Below are 26,266 nucleotides of genomic sequence, written 5' to 3' on the forward strand. Positions count from 1 at the left end.
TCTCATGTGCCATCCACAGCTGTCACTGTGATTGTAGGAGGTATTGATTTCACAGTAAGTATAATGGTCATAGTTGACTGGTATGGAGGTTTCTAATCCTATATTAGCTTAAACAGATCTTAAGAAGATCAAGTAGCTTAAGCACGTGAAAGGTAGAGAAGATAAAATTCTAGGTTTCATTTGTCATCTTTTAAAAGTTGTTTTAGGTCACTGGTATGTTTTCTGTTTTTCCTACTTACTACTAAAATGCCATAATTTACAGAATCAGTTGAACCAGGAGAGAAGGCTTGCCAGAAAAGCTTCCTCTAATGAAGAAGAAAGAAGCCCTGTTATCATGCAGGAAAGAACCAAAAAGCCAGAGCTGGAAGACAGCTCTGGTGTGCTGAACTCCAAAGACACAACTGTGGAGTCTGCCATGAATGGGAGTCAGACAGAGGGCAGTGAGAAAGAAGCCAGCCGCTCTGAAAGCAGCTTTGATGCAGACAGTGAAGCCTCTGAAAGTGAAAATGCGTCTAAGCAAACAGCTTTTAGCTCATGCAGCAACACATCTGCTTTGCATGTCAACCACGTCAGTGTTAAAATGCCACACACGAAACCAAGTGACAGTAATGATGAGAAGATTTCCAGTGCCATATCCAAACTCAGCTTCTGTGATACTATAAATGAAGATGAAAAGTCAAGCTGTGGTGATCCAGGTTTATCAAATAATTCCGTGTTCTCAGTAGACAAGTCTTCGTTATCCCCAAACCCTCAAAATGCTTTTCAGACGCTTTCCCAGAGCTATATAACTAGCTCCAAGGAGTGTTCTGTCCAGTCCTGCCTTTACCAATTCACCTCTGTAGAGCTGTTAATGGGGAACAACAAGCTTTTGTGTGAGAGCTGCACAGAAAGGAAACAGAAGTATCAGAAGAAATCCAACTCCTCAGGTAAGATGCTGGTATGTGGGCATTTATATATAATATAGTAGGCTTCCCAGGGAGGTGGTTGAATTGCCATCCCTGGATGTGTTTAAGAGCCGTTTGGATGTGGTGCTCAGGGATATATGATTTAGCAGAGGGTTGTTAGAGTTAGGATACTATGGTTAGGCTGCGGTTGGACTTGATGATCTTCAGGGTCTTTACCAACCTGGGTAATTCTATGATTCTATGATTCATGACCAGGTTAGATGGGGCCCTGGGCAGCCTGGTCCTGTACCAGATCTGGAGGCTGCTGAGCCTCCCTGTGTCAGGGGTTGATCTTCGAAGTCCCTTCCAACCCAACCCATTCTGTGTTTCTGTGATTTGCTGTACAAGATTTTCTGTCAAAACCTGTGCAACCTCTGATGTTTCATTTTTCCAGCATGGGCTTCCCCCTTGTGGCTAAACAAAAAATGCCAATATTGGAACGTAACTGTAGATTTATTCTGCAGTTGAAATATTTTACTTGAAGCATGTTAATTGTTATTTTTCAGGGGAAAAAGAAAGTGCTGGTTCATGTTCTCTTCTTAACCTGTAGCTAACAGCAGAGTTACTTTTCATAAGAGCCCCCCAAGCCCCCTCCATTCAGTTCCCACTGCAGCACAGACCACGGTTTCCAATCCCATGTGCTTAAGCCACCAGGTTTGGAGGCATCCTGAAATGGATCTCATCTCTTCAAACCCTTCTCAGAGATACACACAAAGCTTGTGCTTTCCATGAAGAATGGAAAAGTAATCTCTAGCTTAGAGGCAAGGACATCGGGATGGATAGAGACCTGTGCTTTGCATTTATTCTCCCACTGACTGTTCATTTCAGGTGAAATGCTTTCCACAGGAAAGTTGGGGGATTATGGCAGCAGATGCTGTATCTCAGTGTGTGCACTGACCTAGGTACTGAATGTGCTTCTGATTGTTGGTCTGATCATGCAGATCAAAGTAATGCTCAGGCCTCATTATATGGTATATGATAGGTGATTATATTGAAAGCAAGAAGAATGAGGAAGTATTTTTCTATTACTCCACGAAACTTCCATTGGAAAACCTATACATTTACTAAGTCATTGCAACATAGATCTGTTCAGAAATTTAAAAAAAAAAAAAAACACAATAAAAAAGTAAGTTGTGTGTGATTGTCCTCACTTCACAAACTGTTGTGATATTCATAAATACAGAGAAGAAAATGGAAGGTGTCTACACGAATGCTCGGAAACAGCTACTGATTTCTTCAGTTCCTGCTATTCTTATTCTCCATCTGAAAAGATTCCACCAGGTAAAATGCCCAAACCTCTTGTATTCGTGTGCTGTTCTGGTGGATGAGCAACTATTTAAGTGTCATTGTGCATTTTAATGTTTGCTTTTTTTTTTAATGGAGGACTGTTCTGAAACATGCTTGTGGTTTTCTGAACCTCTGATACCCTCAGAGCTCATGTAGCTATTCAGATGTATCCAGGGAAACCTTTTATGTGCCTGTCATACTTGTGTGTAGCATACGGCGTGTTAAAGACATAATGGAGAATGTTTCAATAAGTTCCAATCTGATTCTTGGTTTGGTTTATTTTAATAACATAATAATACGTATCAGATTTATAACATAAATATACATATCGTATAACATATAATACGTATTCAGAGTATTCATTGTACAATCTTTTTTTTCTCTTTGTTAAAGGCTGGTTTGAGTCTACGGAAAGTAAATAGGCATGTGGATTTCCCACTGATTTTAGACCTAGCACCATTTTGTTCTGCTTCTTGTAAGGTATGCACTTCAATCTCTATTTTTATTGTGTTTCTAACAGTTGCTGTTTTCCTGAACACGAGTTAACTGTGATAATAATGAGAATGATGATGATTATCCCTTCCTATCCCATAGATATTGTAGCTAGTGTTTTCAAGCAGTGTACTCAGAATGTTAGCATACTGAAATTCCATTTATATCAATGAACAGTACCAATGTTAACTACTTAAGCTGTGCTGCCCTGATGGTTTTAGTGTATCTGAGGGTGTTAGGGACAGATACTGCTGCTTCCATGGTAACTGAATTCAGTTAACAGACTCTTGAGTATTTTTAATAGATGTGTCTCATCAGTAGAAATGCTGTGGATGTATGTCTCTTTTTTTGAAGTAATATTGTTGAAGGGTAATGAAGATATTTGTAATATTTACTGTGAAATAATTCGTTGTTGTTTTCTGTGTTTCTGGGAATACAGAACGTTACAGATGGTGCAAGAGTGCTGTACAGCCTTTATGGAATAGTGGAGCACAGTGGCTCAATGAGAGGCGGTCATTATGCGGCTTATGTGAAAGTCAGAACACCCTCCAAGAAGTTACTAGAGCATATTTCCTCCACAAAAAACGTTCTAGGTATGTACAACAGAACTTCCTTCCTCTATGAGTAAAGCCAGAAGCAACCGCTGGCTGCAGCTTCTTTTCATCAAGGAGATTTTGAACTGGTTTAGCTCAGAAGGTAATTTTTAGGGCCCTACAAATCTGTTTTTTTCTGATAGACACAACGCATGACCTGCTTCTATATTAAACCCACACACAGCTGAGTAAATGACAGGATTTGGGTTCAGCTATTAGACAGAGAATCGGTGGAAAATGCTCCTCTTTTTCCCAGTCCAAGTGGTACATTCGGAGGAATAGCGCTGCCTTCTAATTTGTAATTACTTGGTAGATTTCGTATTTCGAAATATTCAATTGTAAGAGCTGAATCCACAACAATTTAATGCTTGTTTTTAATATACATGTTTACCCATCTTGCCCATTTGTTAAGAATTGATATTTTTAAATGCTTAAAAATCTGGAATACTCTGATTTAATGTGAGGGCTTCTCATGCTATTGGGAGAAGAGCATGCCAGTCCTTTTGGATGCTTTGGTCACGCAGAGTGAAATAAGATTCTAGGATAGAACCCGTTAGTGAACGATTTGCAGAGGCAATGTTGAGTTGCCAGAGTACGTTAAATGTATTCACTGTTTCTCTTCATGAGGGAGCAAGAACCAAGCACACACTTTGTCCTGGCTATTATCACTTTGCATTTGAAGCTCATTTCCCAGCAGCACAACATTTAGAATTATTTTTGGAACAAATCTGCAGTCTGAGGCTTCCAATGCAGTAATGACTAGAACTGGTTGTGTCTTTTCTGTGTTGCTAATTTCACACCGCTCAGCTTTTGAAATGTAACTTTTTATTGCTTCTTTGAAACATCTGTTGTATTTGTTTGATGACGGTGTGAAAGACAAATGAACGTGACTTCCTTTGCTGTTGCATTTCAGGTTTAAAAGAAGCCATGGGAGCATCATCGGGACAGTGGGTGTATGTTAGCGATGCCCACGTCCAGATGGTTCCAGAATCACGAGTACTAAATGCACAAGCGTATCTGCTTTTTTATGAAAGATTACTGATATAATCACAGTTAAAAACTGTAGTGGTTATTTAGTTTCTCTTATTTAAAGCTGCAGTAGAAAGAGTACCTGTAAATATCGTGCCTTTATCTTGTAGAGAATTTACCATACGTTGACTCTGAAATTGTTTTACAAATATCTGAATGGTTCCTTTAAAACATGCACTTTGTCACACGTTTTAGTTTTACAGTTAGAATGTAAGATGATGTTCTGTCCTAGTGAGGTCAGTGGAAACTTTCTGTTCTTGATTTTAATGAGGATAAGCTTTCACCCGTAGTTCTAGAGCAGGTGAGAATCAAAACGCTGATAGTTTTAAGTGCCTGGATTTGCTGCTGTACAGTAACAATATAAAGTACTTGAACTGCTTTTCAATGGAGTCTTTCTCCTTCCCATCCCTGGGATGGATGTTTGCCATTAGGATTCCTGCAAACAAGTACATGTCAAAGCGTGTAGCCTGCAGATGTAGTGACTTGGAAAGCAGCGTTTCCAAGAGCAGGACAACAGTAGATGTCTCTGGGTAATGCTGCAGTGCACTTTCCCAGTGTGTTGTTGAAAATAGGTTGGGAAAGTATTATAATATTGCTTCTACAGTGTGACAGTGTAGATAGTTAACACCTGTTCTGCCGTCTCCAACAAGCGCTGGTATAGACCTGTACTCCTGTTTTCATGTAAATACATACTGTGGTGTGCATGTATATATGCTCTAAGAAAAATATATACATATATATATATATATATGCACACCATAATAATAATATATATTGTCATTTTACCTATTAGGATAGGAATGAATTGCAAACCCTTCTGTATTCAGTAGATTTTCTGATTCATGATTGTGACAGATGTACAGTGTATGACGAGCCGTGTACGAATACATACGGGGTTGAAGTGTACCTGGGTAATCCTGTTCCTTTTGGTTCCAATCATTCATTAGTTGATCTGTTCAGAATACTTTTCTCATGGCAGTAATAAACTGTGAGTTATTTTTGCACCGTGTGTGTGAGTTGGACACTAAATGCTGACTCGTGCCTTCTGGTGCATCCCTGGGGGGCGGCAGGGTTCATATCATGCTCTTAAAGACACAAAAGCCCCCACACTTCTGTGCCCGAGGTACGAGAGGCCATTTCACAGTATCATAGTATCATAGTCTTGTGCGGGTTGGAAGGGACCTTAGAGATCATCGAGTCCAACCCCCGGGATTCGAGCCCTGTGTATCAGAGCGGCACTTCTACCACTTGCGCCACAGGGGGATTCGAACCCATGGCCTCCAGCACAGTCAGTTCGGTGTGTGTATCGTACAACGCGGCTCCCAGCCCGGCCCGCTCCCGCCGCCCCCCATCGCTCCCATTGTGCCCCGCCCCCCCCGCGGCTGCCACGGACAACGCCGAGCGGCCGGAAGTAGCGTGCTGCCCTCGCTAAAGATGGCGTCGATGCTGCGTCTGCCTGGGCATGCAGCTGAAAGAGAGCCGCGCCTTTCCGCCGCTGTGCCCTTAGTAAAGATGGCGGCGAGCGGAGTTCTCGTGCGCCCGGCACGGGTCAGCGCCGTGACGCGTTGTGCTTCCGGGGCAGTACCAGCGGGCGCCATATTGTCTTGTTCGTGAAGGCGAGAAGCGAAAAGAGGGAGAAAGCGGCGGCGGTCACGGCAGCGCCTGCGGCGGGAGGCGGGGGAGCGCGTAAGTAGCGGGGCGGGCGGCGCTCCCTGCGCTCCGGGGCCGGCGGTTCCCGTACCGACCCGCCTGCCGACCGGCGCCTCCTCCCCGGGCCGCCCCGCGCCGAGCGGGGGCACAGAGGGCGCCCAGCGCCGCGCACGGAGCTTCCCCGGTGTGAGCGGCCGCGGCCCCGCGTGGAACCGAGCGGAACCGGCCGCCCGCTGGGCCGAGCCCCGAGACCTGCCCCGCCGCCCGGGTGGCCAGCGCGCATGCGCGGGGTGGGGGGGAAGAGGGGCCGAGGGGCGGCCGCCGCCGCCGGGTGCCGTGTTACCTCGTGCCGCGCATGCGCGGCCGCACCGGAGGGTCCCGGGCACGGCCGAGGCCGGCGGGAGGGAGAGCGGCGGGGCCGTACCTGCCGTGGGGCAGCTCCCATGGCCGTGTGGGAGCGCTGTGGGGCTCAGCGGTTTATAGAGCTCCACAGTCCCCTCAGTGCACAACTCACCACGTCACCCGCAGCCCTAGAGGGGACTTAACTGCGTTTGGCACAGCGCTGTGTGCAGGTAACACCTGTGTAGCGTTACCCTCCCTTCTTGCTGTGTTGGAGGCGTGTGGCTGTCACAATTCTGCCTTTGGCACCCAGTAACAGCGGCAGTGCCTCTGTGTGCAGCGTGTATTGGGTGCTCCCACCAGCAATGAGTGTGCTCTGGAGCTGCACATATAATTTGGGTCTAGCTGCTTATCTGCTTAGCTCGTGATTTTGTTCATCAGTTGTTGGCGCTATTTTTATACAGAATGTAAAGGAGGAAGTTGTGAGTGGGCTGTTTTCTTCAAGGAAATAAAAAGTGCTGTTGTGTGGATAGCTGGAAATCCAGCATCAGGATTTGTAGTGGAATATGTGCAAGAAAAAGGGAAAAAAATCAGGCTTTTTTTCCCAATCCCAACCGAAATACAACTCAGACTGTTTACGTTGCTTTGGTGTCACTGTAGCGGTGTTGCAGCAGTGATTTTCATGCATGTGGTAATCAAGCGTGTGTTGGTCCTTATGTGTTCAACATGCAAAACACAAGTAAATGAGCTGCCAATATTCGGTCCTTTTGCTTATTTAAAGGGGTTGGCTTCAGCTCAGCGGATACGTGGATTTAAGTTTAAAATAACAGCTTGGAAGCTACGTTGCTTGAATGACTCACTGTAGAAGTTCTTGTACAACTTTTGTCTTGTTTTATTTGGCCTTTGTTCAACGAACTTCATCTTAGCAGTGCTGTAAATGTTAGTCAGACACGCTGATGTGTGAGATGGGTCCTGGAGGATGTTGTAGGTGCTCTTGCATAAAGGAACATTGAATCATGGAATGGCTTGTGTTGGAAGGGAGCTCGAGGATCATGAAGCTCCAACCCCCCACTGCATGCAGGGTACCAGCCTCCACATGTGATACTAGGCCAGGCTGCCCAGGGCCCCATCCAACCTGGCCTTGAACACCTCCAGGGACGGGGCGTCCACAACCTCTCTGGGCAGGAATAGCAATAAGAGCATTTGGGCTGCTGTTTTCCAGGACCTTTGCTTCTGAGACAAGGGCTGACAATAGCAGGACCCAGGGAAATGGTTTTAAATTGAAAGAGGGAAGATTTAGGTTGGATGTTAGGGGGAAGTTCTTTACTAGGAGAGTGGTTAGGCCCTGGAACAGGCTGCCCAGGGAGGTTGTGAATGCCCTGTCCCTGGAGGTGTTCAAGACCAGGTTGGACGGGGCCCTGGGCAACCTGATCTAGTAAATGTGTATGTTTGGTGGCCCTGCCAGGCAGGGGGGCTGGAACTACATAATCCTTGAGGTCCCTTCCAACCCGGGTCATTCTGTGATGATTTGAATATCACAAAGGGCATGTCATTTTTAAGCTCTGCTGTCAAAGGCTGTATAGCATAGGGATTCTCAAGCATGCAGCATGGTCTGTGGTTTCAATTCCTGTGCTCGTTTAGGAAATGCATATTTCTTGGTTAGAATGCAGTGCCAGCTCAGAAGGCCTGTGGGACCAGGTCTTTAGTCACCAGAAGTTGTTCTGCAGCTACATAATAGGGCTCAGATGGCAAATAAAACTTGTCAGGCCATCTCATGTCACGTATGGACCTGTCATTCAGGGTTGATGAGTAACATCAGGAAGGTGATGCAGCAGCCTCTTTTCTGCAGTAGAATGCACTTGATTATTAGGTATATGGTTCCATAGGCTCCAGAATCATCTGCCTCCCAGTTCATGTTGTGGATACGTGGTCAAGTGGTGTCTGGTGTACGAGTCCCTAACCTTGATCTCTTGAACTCATCAAGCAATGTAAGTTGTCTGCTGCTCTGTCCTAAGGATTGCCTGAATCCTAGTCTGTTTCTTGATTTTCTTGGATTTCAGGTAGTTTTGTGTATTCTTTAGGCTTTTTGTAAGAAATAACCTATTTGACATCATCTTCCAGAGATCCGTTTTTCTCTGCCAAGATATTTCAATATGAGGAATCCCAGGACAAGCAGCTGAGGATCTCCAGATCTCTTTCTCTGCAGAAGCTGTTGATCTATAAAGTGTTCTGTGTAGTTTGGATGTTGTGTAATATCCACATGGGAGAAGAATATATTGTCCCAATGATGGGAGCCTCTTAGCAGACTTTTTTCTTGCCTCTTCTAATTGTGCTCTTCTGGCCACCTCCATTTAGTTATCTTCCTAATGCTCTTATAGAGTGCAGCTGACTTTGTAAGCCCACGTGCTTCATGCTTTGGACTGTCTGATATTCAGACCGTCCATTAGCTCTGTTCAAGTTTGTTTAGAGACGGCTTTTCCTTATCATTCCACATAAAAGTCCTTGGTATTTTTCAGTTACACTGAATCCAGTATGTTAATATATGCAGTGAAGACAACCCATCTGTCAACCTGGAGGCGCTTCGTGTTTTTACATTAATGTGACCAAGCCGCACTCCCCAAGACCGCTGCTCTCCTTTGAGTGGTCCAAGCTGGGGTAACTGCATGAGTTACTACAGCTGTCAGTTCTGGGTGAAGGATTTGATTAAGCTTTTAAGGTAGAGAGTTGTCTGAGGGATCCGGGTGAGTTTCAGTTCTGTCGATTGCCATGTTTAAATATAATAGCCTCATCTTTGATGTCCAAGGGCAATTGCCTGGAATGTTAGGAGAGTGGTTAGGTCCTGGAACAGGCTGCCCAGGGAGGTTGTGGATGCCCCGTCCTTGGAGGTGTTCAAGGCCAGGTTGGACGGGGCCCTGGGCAACCTGATCTAGTAAAGGTGTGTGTTTGGTGGCCCTGCCAGGCAGGGGGGTTGGAACTACATGATCCTTGAGGTGCCTTCCAACCCGGCTCATTCTGTGATTCTGTGAATGTCTCAGGAGCCTTCAGCAAGCACCGTGTCACTGGGAAACCACGCTGTACTCAACACAGTGCAATTCCCATAGGTATGAAGGCCTCTAGCTTGCTGTTATGTATCTGTGTCTTGTGGGGAGTGCTGGGGAGGAGTCTCCCAGAGGTAAAAGTGAGCGTGAGAGTTATCGCTTTATAACTCAAAGCTCTGACTGCTGGTAACTACCTTCTGTTTGTGTCCAAACACATCGCACAGACTGAAAGATAAAATTATAGCAGAAAATACCTTATTTTGTGGTCAGATAATCAGGATGAGGAAGATGCCATGTTCCCTAAAAGAACAGGCACTGCTAGAATTCACATTGGGATGCAAGAGAGGATTGAAAAGGTGCCTTCTAAAATATCTGTCTTATCTAGCTTTTTTTTGGTTGGATAAAATACAGAAGTATAATAGAGTCTTTGACAGCAGCCTTAAATTTTGCTGGGTGCTGTTGGCCCTTGAGGTTGCTGCCTGCTAGGGATCGTGGTAAGTCCTACACATACCGCTCTGCCAGCTTCTCTTGCTGGAATAGAGGCTTTCACCAGCACTACTCAAAGGCAGCACACTTCAGTACTAGAACATCAGCAGGATCAGCCGTTGCCTAAAGTCCCAGCCTTAGAACGTTGGAACCAAAGAGTCTTAGTGGCTTCTAGTTTGATGTGCCCCCTCTGTCAGTAGGGAGGTGTTTTGCTGGTGGTTGAACCATCTGCTGGTCGTCTTCCCCACTTCCAGCAGAAAACAAGGCTTGTGTTTCACTGCAGTTTGGTCGCTCCACTCTGTGTTTGGTTCAGTATCATTAGTGGGAAACAGGCTTAGATCTGCAGTGTATGAAGTAATGCCACTGTTATGTGACATCAGAATCACAGAATTGTAGGGGTTGGAAGGGACCTCTAGAGATCATCGAGTCCAACCCCCCTGCCAAAGCAGGCTCCCTACACCACGTCACACAGGTAGGCGTCCAGGCGGGTCTTGAATATCTCCAGAGAAGGAGACTCCACCACCTCCCTGGGCAGCCTGTTCCAGTGCTCCGTCACCCTCACTGTAAAGAAGTTCTTCCTCACATACATGCAAAACTTCCTATGCTGTAGTTTCATCCCATTACCCCTAGTCCTGTCCCCACGCACTACTGAAAAGAGACCAAATCAGTAATGTCACATAGTCTTTGTGCATGTAACTTTACAGATGTGTGTGTATAAGATTGATCTATCTTTTGGAATTTGGTAACTTCTAGCAAAGAGCTGAAGCCGGTTCATTTGCATGAGTTGAAATTAATAGGAACAGAGACATCAGAAATGTTCCTTGGCCAACTTTCAGGTGATATTTGTGTTTTTGCGTGTGCATGCACGGATGTGTCAAGAAAGTGACGCAGCTGCTCAAACATCCGTGTAGTGCTTGTTTCTGGTTGGTAGAGAAGCTTTTATGCTAAATTTGGTCATGAATGCTTACTTGAAAGCCGGCATGTTTTACAGTTTCCCCTGTATGAAAATGGGTATTTCTCCAGGATAGCAGAGCAAGTACATATGCAATACAGTATAAAAATCTTTCAGGTACAGCTTAGAAACTGAAATGGGCAGTTCAGAATATGATCCTGCAGTCAGTCTAATCTGGTTGACGTGACCTGAGTTAACCAGGTGCTGAAGCTCTTTGAAGTGACGTGGAGTTGTTGCTGTCTGGGCGTTCCATTTTGCATCAAAACGCCCTGTGCTCTTGGGGTCTTGCTTTGCACTCCCCTACCTGTTTTCTGTCCCCAGCACAGCAGCTGAAGTGAAGCAGGGTGAAGTAATAATGTCTCTGAGGAAAGCTGAAAGTGCTGGGCCCTGCTAAATTGTGTAAGGATGGAGAAGATGCTGACAGATAAAACCTGCGGGCAGCTTAAGTTACAGAATTGTAGGGATTGGAAAGGAGCTCTGGAGAACATAAAGTCCAGTCTCCGTGTAAAGCGGGTTCCTTTGGTAGGTTAGTAAGATAGTTACTGTGCTGGTGGCAGGTTATACAGAAGAGGTAAAGTATTCATGTTTGAAGGAATTCATTAGATTATGCTCTCTTACGCTCCTAACTGGTTTTTCAGTTAGGTGAGCTTAAAAGACTAGAGGAGAGAATGCTAAATGGCCACTTATGTGCAGAACTGTTGAGAAACAGGGAACCAGTGAGTGTTTTAAAAGGTACTGATGCATAGTGCAAACTAGTTGTATTAGCTGGAATGCATCCAAATCTACTATGTCTTAGGATCACAGAGTGGCCTGGGTTGAAAAGGAACTCAGTGATCATCCAGTTCCAGCTCCCCTGCTATGTGCAGGGCTGCCAACCACCAGACCCGGCTGCCCAGAGTTTATGTGGTCAGGGCTGTATTCCTGGCTGTCTGTCCCATGGCATCAGCTATTTGTTCGAGCTCTTCTGTGTCCATGTGTTCTTTATTGCACTTGGCTCTGAGTTGCGTCCAGGCCATATGTGCTGCTCCTCTGATCTCAGGGAATTATTGTTGTTCTAAGTTTGAAGTGTTTGAAACAGACTGTGTGGGTCCGCTTCAGAGCTGGAGAGGCTTTGGGTGAACACTGTAGCTCGTGTCTATGCCTGGTTGAATCTGCCTGTTGTCCCTCCTGCTCAGCCTGGCTTTCCCTCTGATAGAGTTGGAATGTCCAACGGGCTGTGGGACTGTGGGGTGAGAGGCCAGGGAATGGCCCTGTAGAACCTTAGTCAGCATTACTACCTGGCAGCCCAAAAGGCCAGATGTACTGTGGGCTGCATCAGGCCCAGCACTGCCACTGAGTGAGGGGAGCAGTTGACATGCCCTGCACTGTGCAACTGCATCTCCAGCACTGGAGTTTCTGTGTGCCATCAAATAAGAACGACCAAAGAGCGTCCAAAGGAAGGCTACAAAGATGGGAAAGGGTCTAGAAGAAAAGATGTATGAGGAGCAGCTGAGGTGCCTGGGTTTCCTCAGCACGGAGCAGAGGAGCTGAGGGGAGGCCTGATGGCGGCTGCAGCTCCTCACAGGGAGCGGAGGGGCAGCGCTGAGCTCTGCTCTGTGTGACAGCAACAGGGCCCGAGGGAACAGCATGGAGCTGTGCCAGGGGAGGGGCAGCTGGGGGTCAGGGATAGGGGCTGCACCACAGGGCGGTGGGCATGAATCGGGCTGCTCAGAGCAGTGGGCATGGCCCCAAACTGCTGGAGCCATTGGGTTTTACTTTTTTGGGTTGTGCTGTATGGAGCCAGAGGTTGGACTCTGTGATTTTTGTGGGTCCCTTCCAGATTGGGATATTCTTTGATTGTGTGTCGAATGCCCTGTGGGGTGGCATGAGGATATATTGATTGAGTAGAGAGCCTTCTGAGAAGTTGTTAACGACATGCATAGGGTGGAGGAGCAGCACTTGTTGCGTTCTTACAGCACTGGGTTTGGGAGCAGTCATGGACTGAAGGATTCCCAAAACTGCCCAGGGTTCGTGTTCAAGGAAGCTGTTTGGGGCAGCGTAGGTTGCCACACTTTGGTCCTTCACATAGAACAGGTTAGTTGTATGCAGGAGGCGTGTAGGAAAGAAACAGGTTTGCCATTGCAGACATCCCTCCGTGGCACACTGCTGCACCTCATCCACTCCTACAGATCTCCCCCCCCATCAGGTGGGGGCTGGCTGCATATAACGCTGCACCTGGAGTTCTTCTGGTGATTTTAGAGGCCTGTGGTCAACATGTACAGTGAGGCAGTGGTATTTTTTTCCTCTCAGATTTTAAGGCATATTTTACAATGCATAAAGTGGTTCCGGATACCGTCTTGAACCTGTTTAGTTCTGCAGCATTATTAATGAAATTTTTACCACTCACTGATTTTCTTCTACCTCACTTAACAGCCTTGCATGAATTAAACTAGTATACAAAAATACACTTCCCCCTCCCCCTCAAGATTCAGACAAGGATATCATTTAAGTAATTTCTTCTGTAGTTTCAATTTCTTTACATCACATTTACTGACATAGATCTTCTCTCTCATGTCTTTCCTTAAACTTCATTTCATAGTTGATTTCTTTATGAAAATACAGAGAAAGCAAACTGGTCCTGAAATCTTACCGTGATATGTTCAAATGTTACTCTGAAGGATGAACCATTTTCTCCAGCTTAAAATATTAAGCCAGCATTGCTTCAGCTTGCTTTGCAAGGCTTAAATATGTCTGCAATTATGTAAGTTTCAGTTGTGTGATATTTCATGGGCATCTATTTAAACATACAACTGTTATTTTTAGTTGAAATATAGACTATATAAAGACTTAAAAGATGTGGGATCAACCTTGGCAGCAATGGCCTTTGAACCAACAGCAGTGGATGCAGTCATTTCAGCACCAGCAAGATCCGAGTAAGTATAAAGCTTGGGGGAATAAATTACTTCTACTTTTGAATCTTTGTTACAGGGCATGACTGAAAAATGATTTTTTTTATATCTGTTTTCATAATAGTATATTTATGTCGCTTTTCTGAACAGCTAGAAAGAATAGCATTCCAACATCCCAAGTGTGTTGATGTCTTTAATACTTAATATGCAGAATACAGGCAAACAAAATGAGTAATCCTGGACAAATTATCAACATTATACCAGTCACACAGATCTACATCTGGGCCTCGCGTGCTTTCGCAGACCCTGTGTCCCTCTCAGTTCTTTAGCCAAGCTGAATCATGACGGATCTTTTTATCTGAGAAATTGCCCCTTTGTCCATTGCCTCTGTGGCCAAAGTAGTCACACAGATGCATCCACAGCAAAAAGTGTCACTGCTAAAATAGTCTGATACTTGTGTTAGGTTAAAGCAGTGATGATTGTGATCTGTTGTTTGGATTCCTCCCTCTCCCATCCTATTAAAAAAGAGAAAACAAAACAAAACCACGTTTTAAATAATAGAAAATTAATTAGTTTAAATTGAGTGTGGGGTGACAACAATTATATGTATCCAGAGAAATGCAGCAGTGGGTATGAAAATACTTACTGCTCTTGGAGATTGACTGGTTTAACTTTGTTTTTTGTCATGTTTCTCCAACTTCACAAGAGAGATTTCTTGACTTGATGATAAGACAAAATGGTGTCTTCAGACCAGGGTGCCATTTGTTTAACTGCTGGTAGGAAAGATAGCAAAGAAAGAGGGGGAGAGGACTGTAACATAAAATAGCATTCCAAAAACATGTTACATAAGAAGTGTATGTTGCAGAGTGTATAGAATATATTAGTGCTCGAATTTAGAATTTAAGGCTATTTACATTTCTTTTTGACATCCGTATTATTTCACTTGTGGGGAAAAAAAAAGTCTCTTACTACCACCTACTCAGTGTTAATGAGACCCTAAAATAATTTGTCTTTTTGAATGCGTGCAGGGAAACTACTTCAGCAAATCTGTGCATTTTGACACTTATTTTATTTTACTGTACCCTGGTAAATTAAGTTTTAATGGTGCTCAGGGTACTTGTTGAAGGTAAACACAACCAGCTTCTCTTGAACAATGGCACGTGTAATTAAGAAACGGCGTTACATTTGAGAGATGTGAACACTAACCTTCTAAACTTCCTCTGTTTATTTTAGGCCAGATTGACTGGGCTGCCTTAGCTCAAGCATGGATCGCTCAGCGGGAAGCCTCAGGGCAACAAAGTGTAGTGGAACAACAAGGAATGATGCCAAATGGACAGGATATTTCCGGAATAGAGTCTGGTTCAAACAATCATAATAATTTTCAGGGGGATCCCAACTTCAACAGAATGTGGCAGCCAGGTTTGCTATATTTCCCATTTGTTTCTTCATTCTTCATGTGATGAGATTTTTATCTTTGTCAGGCATTTCTGTGTGTGAATGTGCCCTGACTCTCACGTGTCAACGCCACCACTAGCATCAGCTAATCCTCTGAGTATCGTAGCTGCTACTTCTCGGTCTTAAAGAGAGAAGTGTTATTTTGATGTCTCTACGATATATTATAATTTGAAATTTCTGAACAGTGCCGTTTGGAAGCCCGTGTGCATACTTTCCCATTGGAAACTGAATTCTGTACTTAATTGAGTTAATAATTGAAACAGACAAATCTGAATAAGTCACAGCCAAAACTAGAGGTGCTGCTAAGTGCAGGGTTTAGGAGAATTAAAATGTCATTGGCAGTTCTTATGTGCCCATAACAAAAGGGAGGCTGACATCAGGTTTCACTTAAGTTTTACCTCTCTGCTCTGGGCTACATGTTACTGTAATTTTTAACTTCACTGTGTGACAATAGGGTGTGTTCTGGCTGCATTTCTGAGTTTCCATGTCCTTCTGAGTTTCTCCATTGGGTTTGGATCCAGAAGTTTCTTTTTTTTCCTGCATGTTACTTAGAAAAGGACAAAAGGGCAGTTTGAAATCCAACTGTGTAACTGGCATTATGTGTCATGGGTGCCGTGCTCCAGGAGGTAGTAAAAAATACGGTCTGTAAGTATCTTTACAGTGAATATGGTTTGTAAAGGGATTTCCTAAGAAAATACAGCTTATAGCCACACAAGCTATTAATTCCTCAAAACCTCTGAATCTCGCAGAGGTCCCAGCATATGCTATGGCCATAAGCCTTCAAGCTGAAATTAGTCAATTGTGACTGCAGTTAGAGGGCTTAGGGCCTCTAACACCTTAACACCTATCTGCAGGGAGCCATTACTTACCAAGACACACGACCTTAGAAAGCAGGATTCAGTAGTTCTGCTGCTCATAGAACCATGTACTTTTGCAGTAGGTTTTTCTAGGCCTATTATGCAAAGAAATTGCTCATTGCTTTGGAAGCTAAAATGACACGAAAGTTGAGAAGTAAGAGTGGATCTTTTAATAGCTGACACAATTTAAAGGCACTAGGGTTTACTTGATGTTACTGGAAATCTACAGAAATTCACAGTTTCTTCCCTCCCACCTCCACACGTACATGTTCTGGTTCATCCACAGCTGTTTGTTTTTCCTTTGCATAGTTAAAGGAAATTATTTGGACAGGATGATACAGTCTGTACACTGATTATTTTTGTCACTACTTTATCCTCTGCATTGCTTTGAGGAAACTTCTGATAAAGAACACTGAGGGATTTGCGACTGATACGAATCTTATTAACTTGTTATCAAATTGTATTCTGAATCCTAAACAGAATGGGGAATGCCTCACCAACCCCCTCACCCTCCTCCAGATCAGCAGTGGATGGCTCCGACCACAGGTCAAATGGAAATCGTTCCTCCATCTGAAGACAGCAACAGTCAGGACAGTGGGGAGTTTGCGTCTGACAACAGGCATATATTTAACCAGAACAATCACAACTTTGGGGCACCTCCCGATAACTTTGCAATGGGGCCAGTGAACCAGTTTGACTATCAGGTGAAACATATTTGTTGCTTTTATATTGTAGACGTGCAGAGTCCCTTCCATGGATGTGTTCCTCTAATATCATCTAGCGGCGACTTACACTCTTCGGTTCTACAAACTACTACAGAGTCTGTTATCTGCTAAGATAGATTTTATTATTTTTTGCCAAGTAATTTACAGAAAGAGACTTTAGTTTTCTGTTCAATTGAGGCCCAAGATGGTTTTTTTTTCTAGGCCTAGTAATGAGAAGTGGCTGTTGTCTGCAGCATTAAAATGGGTCACTGTTTTCCAGCACATGAACTAACATTGAGGTGATGTTTTGTTTTCCTAAAAAAAAGAAACAACAACAAAAAAAAAAGACACAAAAAAGCCAAAGTATTTATTTAAATATGCTAGATAATGTACCATGGGGATCAGTCTTGTATTTGCAGGGAGATAGACTGGATGAGCCACTGATCTACTGTGATTCTTTGAATAAACGATGGTATTTCTTATAAATCCACATCCATTTTTTTCGTGGTTCTGGCATGGAAGTTGTGTAGCATAATAATGATGCAGGTGGTTTTAGCGCTAATAAGAGAAGGAGGCATTGGACAGATCTTTAAACGCAGAGCTTTTGGGTCCTTCCCCACATCTCAGTATTTTTCTCTAAACTTCAGCCACAAAGGGCAGATGTACCAAAAAGTATAGATTACCTTTTGTTCATGACCAGACCGCGGGGAAGACTGGCAGAAACATTTCTGGCCTTTGATGTATTTTTTTCCATGATTCATTCTTTGTGTAGAGCAATACTGACAGGAAGTGAACCATAATATTATATTCATTCCATCTGTTAACTGCTGCGAGAACTAATCTTAAAATGAGCTTTTTAGATTCTCTAAATACTACAGAAAGCTTGTTTTGCAGAGAACATCTCGGGACTGCATGACCTGAAATTGTAGTAGAATTCTTCTACTGCTATGGACTTACACAGTCATCAGAAAATAACAGTGATATTAAGGGAATGATATTGTAGCTGTCTTCCTAAACGCTGCCCTCTTAAATAGTTTCATTAGGCTTTTGTGGGTTCCATAGACATCTAAAACAAGAAAGTGACAAAGAGTCCCATTCATGTGTGTCTCAGAACTTGTAACTTTTGCATTGTATACAGCTTGCTCAGAATCCAGGATCTGTACTGAACCCTTATATATGTGCATTTAATATTTTAATTTCCCATACTCATAATGTCTGTGAATGATTACTGGAATATACGCAGTGCAAAATGATTCTTGTAATAAAAACTCGGGCTTTTCACTTTTGTCCTCAGGTTGTAAGCGCAGAGATTGACTCCTAGCACAGCTAGAATGTTAAACTGCATGCTCTGATGATAAGTTTGCGAGGAACTGCTGGAGGAAAGCAGTTATTGTAGGGCTTAATGTTTAATGCAGTACGAAAGGAGATTGATCCAAGTCTTTTCAGCTTGACTAGTATGCTTTCTAAACCTGAGTTTACTTGTTAAATATTTAAGGAAGGCGTGTTTGTTGGGGACCACAGAAAAAGAGATGGAAAGAACTTGTAGCCTAGCAATGGTGCTTGCAATCCCACTTGCATGGATTTCTGTAGACCAGCTTGCGCACGTATACTGTGTCCAACGTGAGGAAAAATAAACTGCATTACTCTTTCAGCATGGGGCTGCTTTTGGTCCACCTCAAGGTGGATTTCATCCACCTTATTGGCAGCCAGGACCGCCCGGGCCACCAGGTCCACCAGCACCTTCTGCACCTCCTCAGAATCGAAGGGAGAGGCCCTCATTCAGAGACCGACAGCGTTCGCCTATTGCGATGCCTGTGAAGCAGGAGCCTCCGCAGATTGGTACATGTTAACCACTCCTTAATGAAAAACATAAGAACTGTTAGATTTTTCAGAAATTGGAAGACTTGTTTTATACTTAATAAGGAAGAAAGGGAAAGAAAAAAGCTATTCTAAATGGTGTTTCCCCACAACCACTTGTGTGAGTTGTTCGGCTTGGGGTGGAGGATTTGCTTACTTGTGGGGTTGTGGGTTTTTTGGTGTATTGTATTCTTCTTTGATGGTGGTGGGGGGAAGGTTTCTTTCAGCTTACAGAACTGTAAACCTCACTTATGTAGATGCTGTGAAGCGTAGAACTCTGCCTGCCTGGATTCGGGAGGGCCTAGAAAAGATGGAACGAGAGAAACAGAAGAAATTGGAAAAAGAGAGGATGGAGCAGCAGCGCTCACAGATGTCTAAAAAGGACAAAAAGGAAAACGATGAGGCTGAAGAAGGGGATGGCCCACGGTTGCCTCAGAAAAGCAAGTTTGTAAGTAGAGAGGTTTGGTTTTTTGTCAGGTTTGTATTTCCTGAAAGCGTTAACTTTTTAATCTCCTCAAAAGAAAAGCTTTGTATCTTGGTGGTCTTTGAAGGATATTTGAATTTTAAGTACGTAGTTGAACAAGTTCAGATGCCTGTATTTGCTAAACTGGGCCAGTTTAAGAAGCGTTATGTTGCATTTAGCCTGGCTGTTATTTCAGTTGTTTGCAGTTCTGAGTAACTGACTGGTAGTGAGTGAACTGACAAGTGTGTATTTACTTCTTGTGTAGGGTGAGATGCAAGTGTTCATTGCAAGAGGAGGAAAATAATAGGGTTTTACAGTAACTGTAATACAGATTTCAGTGCTAAGGGAAATCAAATTATCATAAGCAGAAGCTTACATCTGGTTTTGGTTGGTTTGTTTTTTCTTTCTGAAATACGATGCTTTTCTTGTAGGACAGTGATGAGGAAGATGAAGATGCTGAAAACACAGAAGCTGTAAGTGTTGGGAAAATCAGCAGGAGTCCATCCCCAGTTCCTCAAGAGGAGCAGAGTGAACCAGAAATGACAGAGGAAGAAAAGGAGTATCAAATGGTACTAGTGATGGAAGTCTCACCTGCACTGTTTGTTTGCTGTTGTTATTTGGGCATGACAAAGTAAAACACTTTTCCTCTGCCTGATACTCTTGCAACTTGTGGATGCCCCGTCCTTGGAGGTGTTCAAGACCAGGTTGGACGGGGCCCTGGGCAACCTGATCTAGTAAAGGTGTATGTTTGGTGGCCCTGCCAGGCAGGGGGGTTGGAACTACATGATCCTTGAGGTCCCTTCCAACCCGGGTCATTCTGTCATTCTGTGATCATACAGTGAAGCAGAGCTAAATCTGTGTGTGTTTATAATACTGTCTTTCTCACACGGATAGTATGTAGGTTATAAAAGTTTACAGTAACAAGTAATAAAAAATATGAAGGAAAGTATTTTCACGGCCGTCAAAAGTAGTGAAGTTCTGTGAGGTTTTTTGACCCGTAATTTTTGTTGTTACAATTTTCTTCAGATGATGCTGACGAAAATGATGCTGACAGAGATTCTTTTAGATGTCACAAATGAAGAAATTTATTACGTGGCCAAAGACGTGCACCGTAAAGCAACTAAAGGTATGCTGATTCTTTCGGTAGTTTCTTCTGTGAATATGTTATATCTGCATGTCTCTAGAACATTTAACCTCCATAGCTGTTCCCCAAGAGCAATTCCAGTATAATGCATCCGACCTTATGATAGAGTTCAAATCCAGTAGTCATATACTGTTGTCCTGTGCAGTGTATTGTGAGTTACTTCAGTTATTCCATTTCTTTCATACGATTCATTTATCTATTTAAAATGGTACCCGAGTGTCGCTGGCTGTTCAGTTGTAGCTGTTTCTTAATGCTGTCATTTTGATCTCGAGTTCTTAGCTGTTCAGAAGTGAAAAGAAACAAACTTTGAGTCCTCAGTTAGTAATCCATTTGCTTTCATTATTAACATGTTACTGTACTTGCTTAATGTATTTTTTTAATGTAACTAAATATGTAACTACTGGAGCTTGAAAATGATGCGCAGATGCGGGAACTTGGAAAGTGATTTACAAGTATATATTTGTTCTTTTTCTCTTCACTAATGATTTGCAGTTAAATTCTTAATCTTCGTGGTCAGAAAATCTAGAGTTGGTTTTAAATGGATGATACGTTTTTAATGTTTCTTCTCTCCCTCCAAAGAACAGCAATAGTAGTAGATTTAACAATACCATAGACTCATGACTATGAAATCGTGGCTATTTGTGTTAACATGTTGTTCCTGTTGTTGATGTGATACAAAGCTCCTGCAAAACAGCTGGCACAGTCCAGTGCACTGGCTTCTCTCACTGGACTCGGTAAGTGTGTTCCTTATTTTTGAGAGGGCTTGAAGGGGTTGTTGGGTGGCGGGGTGGGGGTTCAGTCTTGCCTTGCATTTCTAGAAACTGCATTTGATGCTAGATTTTAATTGCCAGAGAGTATGGATCGCTTTCCAGTAACTTTATCAGCACCTCTGTTTGTTCCACAGGATCCTAGGATAGGTATTGGAGTAAAGGCCTAGTCAGTGTGAGTTAGTGTATGGGAGTTTTGCTCTGATTTTGAAAAATATATAAAAACATGACATGAATTTGCTTTCGAAGTATGATTGTTTCAAGAACGTTACTGAAGTGTTCAGAGAGGGGAATACTGTTTTTCTTTCTTGTTTTGATCCATCTGAACAACAAGGGGAAAACTGGGAGAACTCAGAATTCAGATACTCATAAATAAGCGTTACCGATGTTGGACTCTGTATCTAATTGTAAAGCTGTGTAAGCACAGAGGCTCCCATATCATGTATTACCAGAATCAACACAGGAAAAAGAAATTCCAGCTTGAGACACAGCAGCAAAAGATCTTTCCCAACATGCTTTTTATCATCTAAAACATATTTTGCTGGTGTTAGTGATCACATATGTGCTTGTTACGTGAAATTCTGATGAACTTGACTGATTGTTATAATCGTGAATGTTCAAACTTAATAAACTCAAGCTGAAAGAAGGTAAAATATCTCCATGTCACATGTTTAAATTGACTGTATATATTTTTCTCAGCCTGGTAGTTATTAATATCTCAGAGGGAGAAGAAAGTCCATTTCTATTCCGTCTCTGTGCCTGTCAAAATGCAGTGTTATGTAAATTGGTGTAGAAAAATTCCATACAATGTTCAGAATTTCTGTAGCCTTGGACTACGGTGGAGGCTGAAGTCACTTCCATGTTCTCTTCTGGGAAAGATCCCAGGCGTGTCACTTTTTCCCATCCGGTTGCTGATAGAAAGGAAGGTGATATTCCAGTCTTCACAGGGAGGCTTTTTGCCTTCCCATACAGTGGAAAAAGTACTGTGATCACAGTGGTTACCTGATGGAAATAGATGAGATGTTCCAGAAGGAGTAGAACCGGACAGTGAGCATCAGTGCAGATATGGGGGCCTTGCTCGTACCAGTCAAACACCATTGGCACTTAACAGAATAAAGTAACTTCTGCAGAGAAGAGGAAGTGAAGGAAGGGCAATTGTACTCTCCTCTTTGCCCAGAGAAATATTAAGAATGAAGCTTAATCTTTCCTCGTGATAGACCGGACTTTATGTACGCAGGTGGACTGGGTGGTTATGGATCAGGAGACAGCGAAGATGAGAGGAGTGACAGAGGCTCTGAATCATCTGATACTGATGATGAGGAACTGCGACACAGAATCAGGCAAAAACAGGAAGCGTTTTGGAGAAAAGAGAGAGAACAGCAACTATTACTAGAAAAACAACTAGAAGGTAAATAACATCGTGTCTTCTTCTCATACTTGGGACAACCTCCTTGGGCAACCTGTTCCAGTGCATCACCACCCTCTGTGTGGAAAACTTCCTCCTAATATCTAACCTTAACCTCCCCTGTCTCAGTTTAAAACTATTCCCCCTTGTCTTATCACTATCCACTCTTGTAAACAGCCATTCCCCCTCCTGTTTATATTCTCCTTTCAAGTATTTGAAGGTTTCCGTGGAGTCATCTCTTTTCCAAGCTAAACAAGGCCAGTTCCCTCATCCTTTCATCATAGGACAGGTGCTCCAGCCCTCTGATCATCTTAGTGGCCCTCCTCTGGTCCTGCTCCAAGATCCGCACATCTTTCGTATTACATACATTTGTGCAGTGTGCCTTCTGCAATGAACAGTTGTAGGCTGCAGTTCTTTGAACAGTGTTTTCATTGTAGTTAAGATTTGTGTCCATATGCTGCATCTTCATTATGGGATTTTTGGACCCAGTACAAGGAATAGATGGGTGAACCCAGTCAGTTCTGATTTAGCCTCTGAGAAGGTGGTAGGGTTGATTTTAATAAACAGACCTGTGATTGGCTTCTGCTCCTCCCTGTAAGGTAAAGCTTATCCTTTTGTACCTTAAAAGGGTATCGCAGTCACCTTGCAGTGATAAACAAGCAATGTAGAGACACATGAATACAGTAGCAGTGTAGTAGTAGTGAGAAATCCACATAATTCAGGGTCTAAGTTTAATTGGAGGAAGAAGAACGTGCTGTTGTGATTATTTGGCCATGTTTCCTTATTTTAAGATGATGATTTCATCCTTTTGCTACTTATTTTAAGGCTCAGAACTAGACATGGGTCTCTGTGTTAGCTAAACGTTAACGAGGCCTACGGAACATACAGGCAGGTACAGCCAACATTGTTCTGAGATTCAGGGGCAATGCGTGCACTGTTTGGGAAATACACCTTCTTTAAACCAACCAGTGATTGCTCAGCCCTGCATGAACAGAACTGAAAGGGAGGCAGGAGGCACCGCTATAGCTAGGGGAGGGCTATGTCAAGAAGAAAAGATTCTGGTATTGTAGAATAGCAAAGGGAGGAAAAAGTAGGTGTGTGTAAATGGATTTGGGAGTTATTTGAGAGCTCTGTCTTAAACCAGGGTAATGTTGAAATGCCATCAAGTACTTCTGAAAGTTCATTTCTTCTTTTGTCTATTTTCTTAGAAGAAAGGCTACAAATTGATAAAGTTTCAAAGGAGATGAACGAATATATGAACAAAGAACAAAACAGCGTTTCAACATCGCAGGAGGCAAAAGAAATTGAAGCAGATATGGTTCACGACAAGAAAAGATCTCCAAATGCAATTGTGCCCGATATAGAACCCAAAAAAGAGGGTAAAGAAAAAGAGAGGACAGGAAGGAGTAGGTCAGGAACCTCTAGTAGCGGTAGCACTAGCAGCAATAGCAGAAGCAGTAGCAGTAGCAGCACTGTATCTAGTTCATCATATAGCACCAGCTCAGGTAGTAGTCGCAGTTCTTCACGTTCTTCCTCTCCTAAGAGGAAGAAGAGACACAGTCGCAGTAGAACACCTTCACACAAAGTCAGGCGCAGCAGAAGCAGGAGCTACTCTCACAGAAATAGAAGAGAGAGGAGTAGGAGCAGGGAAAAAATAAGGGAAAGGAGAAGATCCAGTAGAAATCAGAGCGCTGAGAGAGGTGAGAGGCGGAGAATTCAGAGCCCTTCTCAAGAGAGGAGCTGGGATAGACGTAGGAGTAGCAGTTCGAGAGACAGGAGGGTTGGCCGTGCTAGTCGCAGCAGGAGCAGGGATAGGCGCAAACCTGAAGACCAGCATAGAAGTCCTCCTGGAAGTAGGCACAAACACAAAAGCGATGGTAAAGATCAAGAGAGGAAGAAAGAGCATGGAGGAACTGTAGAGAAAGACAGAAAAAAGAACAGAGAAAGGGAGAGAGATCAGGAAAAGAGAAAAGATAAGCCTAAAAAGGAGGAAAAAGAAAGCAAGGCCGGCAATCACGATGACAGTAGATTAAAGAGAAAAAGAGACAGTGAAAGAACTTTCCCTCGCAGTGAGACAATATCTGTGAAAATAATAAGACAGGATTCCAGACCAGACAGCAAAAAAATTATTACCAAAGATAGCAGGAAGCAGTCGGGCTCCGAGTCTAGTGCCAGGAGTAGTTCTGAGTCACCAGGAAGCAGTAAGGAAAAGAAGGCTAAGAAATCGAAGCATATTCGGTCGTGCTCCATGGAGAAATCTCAAAGGTCTGGTAAGAAGGCAAGCCGCAAACACAAGTCTAAGTCACGATCAAGGTAGTATACTTTTTAAGTATTTTGTCTGATTTTTTTGGTTTTATTTTTTATTTTGGCTATTGGTCTTCATGTGTACGGCATATGAACTTGTAAAATATGGCATTGATTGAATTTGCGTAGGCAAAAGTAACTTTGGAAAAATCTTTTAAAGCTATTAATTATTAAAGCCTAAAGTGTGTGTGGGTTTGGGGGTCTTTTATTTTTTCCAGTTAACTTTTCCCCCCCCTTTTCTTTTTCCCCTCTATTTTTCAGATCGACGACTCCTCCTCGTCGTAAACGCTGAGTGATGAATGGCACCAGTGCTATGATGTTTAAAAATTCCATGAGTTATAAAGGCTTGTCTCATTATAGAGGCACATTGTGGCTATGTAGGTGAAACCAGAATCCTTTTTTTAATCTGTAAATAGGTGTATTTTTTTCCCCCCAAACGCTGCTCTGAATTAAACACCCAATTAGGATTTCTTTGTATTCCATTTCTTTTTTCCAAGAACGGTAGTGCTCAATATCAAACATACCATTCTCTTTCAGCTGTAATGTTCTTTAAAAATCACTATTGAATGTACCGTGATGTCAATAAAGCTCTTTAGTTCTTTTTTTTTGTTTAAAGTTCTTGCACCCGGATTTTGTGTTGAATTGTAGAAAAAATACTTGAAGAAAAGGCAGCTTTTTTTTTTGCTATGACACATTTTCCAAGTACTTGAGAAACGATTTAAGCTCGTTGCAGTGTATTACCCATGGATTCCATGAGATTCATCTGTTGGGTGGGGGAAGAAGCAGAGAGTAGGAGTCTTCCTTTATAGGCATCTTCCTTTAGATGTGTAATAGAGTTTTTTGTTTAATATCCTTTTTATTTGGACTCTGGAGTAACGTATGCCGTACGTGTGTAAACTATGGGTCGCTGTCATGCAAGCGGTGCTTAGACCGAGCCCCCCTTAGGAATACGTGCAAAGAACTGATGTTGTGTGATAGTGCTCTGGAACTCTATTCCTCACCCAGTTTCCAGAGAAAAACTCTATGGACGTTCAGGGACATTGCGGGAACGAGGCTCGGTATGTCAGATGTTGGATGGAATATATTTATAAATGGCACTCAGTGTGCATTAGGAAACTGACCGTAGGTAAACATTACATTTTGGCACATGCTCTAAATGTATAGTAAACATTAAAACTGGTTATTTATGCTATCGTCATGAGAACTGTGATTCCTATAAAGCAAACACATTGGCTAGACAGCAACTTAATGTAAGTACAGCATCACTGTAAAGTGAAAGAGGTCACTGGTTGATCACAGAATCACAGAATTGTAGGGGTTGGAAGGGACCTCTAGAGATCATCGAGTCCAACCCCCCTGCCAAAGCAGGCTCCCTACACCATGTCACACAGGTAGGCGTCCAGGTGGGTCTTGAATATCTCCAGAGAAGGAGACTCCACCACCTCCCTGGGCAGCCTGTTCCAGTGCTCCGTCACCCTCACTGTAAAGAAGTTCTTGCACACATTCGTGCAGAACATCCTTTGGGGAATGATCTACAGCTGTCAGTAACAAGAATGTGAAGTCATACTTGTTGAATAACAAAGAAACAAGGCCCACACAACCCCGGGCCTCG

The 26,266-nt window shown here is 43.2% G+C and overlaps 2 protein-coding genes across 10 annotated transcripts in view; both read left to right on the forward strand.

The window, feature by feature from the left end:
* Positions 1-5,354, forward strand: part of USP45 (ubiquitin specific peptidase 45) — a 52,164-nt gene extending 46,810 nt beyond the window's left edge. For all 7 annotated transcript variants that reach the window (XM_015858820.3, XM_015858823.3, XM_015858819.3 and 4 more), the window contains exons 14-18: positions 263-926; positions 2,128-2,225; positions 2,625-2,711; positions 3,163-3,316; positions 4,230-5,354. In XM_015858820.3, coding sequence (XP_015714306.1) covers positions 263-926; positions 2,128-2,225; positions 2,625-2,711; positions 3,163-3,316; positions 4,230-4,363 — 1,137 coding nt within the window. In that variant the 3' untranslated portion in view covers positions 4,364-5,354. The remainder of the gene's footprint in view (positions 1-262; positions 927-2,127; positions 2,226-2,624; positions 2,712-3,162; positions 3,317-4,229) is intronic.
* PNISR (PNN interacting serine and arginine rich protein) lies at positions 3,177-25,269 on the forward strand. Of its 3 annotated transcripts, none has more exons than XM_085541861.1 (12): positions 3,177-3,316; positions 13,613-13,722; positions 14,932-15,117; positions 16,491-16,714; positions 18,367-18,553; positions 18,829-19,019; positions 19,466-19,603; positions 20,061-20,160; positions 20,859-20,912; positions 22,183-22,353; positions 23,559-24,663; positions 24,916-25,269. In XM_085541861.1, the coding sequence occupies exons 2-12, from the start codon at positions 13,644-13,646 to the stop codon at positions 24,944-24,946; spliced, it is 2,466 nt and encodes an 821-aa protein (XP_085397987.1). In that variant the 5' UTR covers positions 3,177-3,316; positions 13,613-13,643; the 3' UTR covers positions 24,947-25,269. The 3 variants fall into 3 exon arrangements, with proteins under 3 accessions (XP_085397987.1, XP_015714315.1, XP_015714316.1); XM_015858829.2 differs by lacking the exon at positions 3,177-3,316 and adding an exon at positions 5,942-6,031; XM_015858830.3 differs by lacking the exon at positions 3,177-3,316 and adding an exon at positions 6,549-6,567.
* Positions 25,270-26,266: the final 997 nt, after the last annotated feature.

The sequence above is a fragment of the Coturnix japonica genome, chromosome 3 (assembly GCF_054131305.1).
Source record: "Coturnix japonica strain WE chromosome 3, WE-NBRP24, whole genome shotgun sequence".
NCBI classification, from domain to species: Eukaryota; Metazoa; Chordata; class Aves; order Galliformes; family Phasianidae; genus Coturnix; species Coturnix japonica.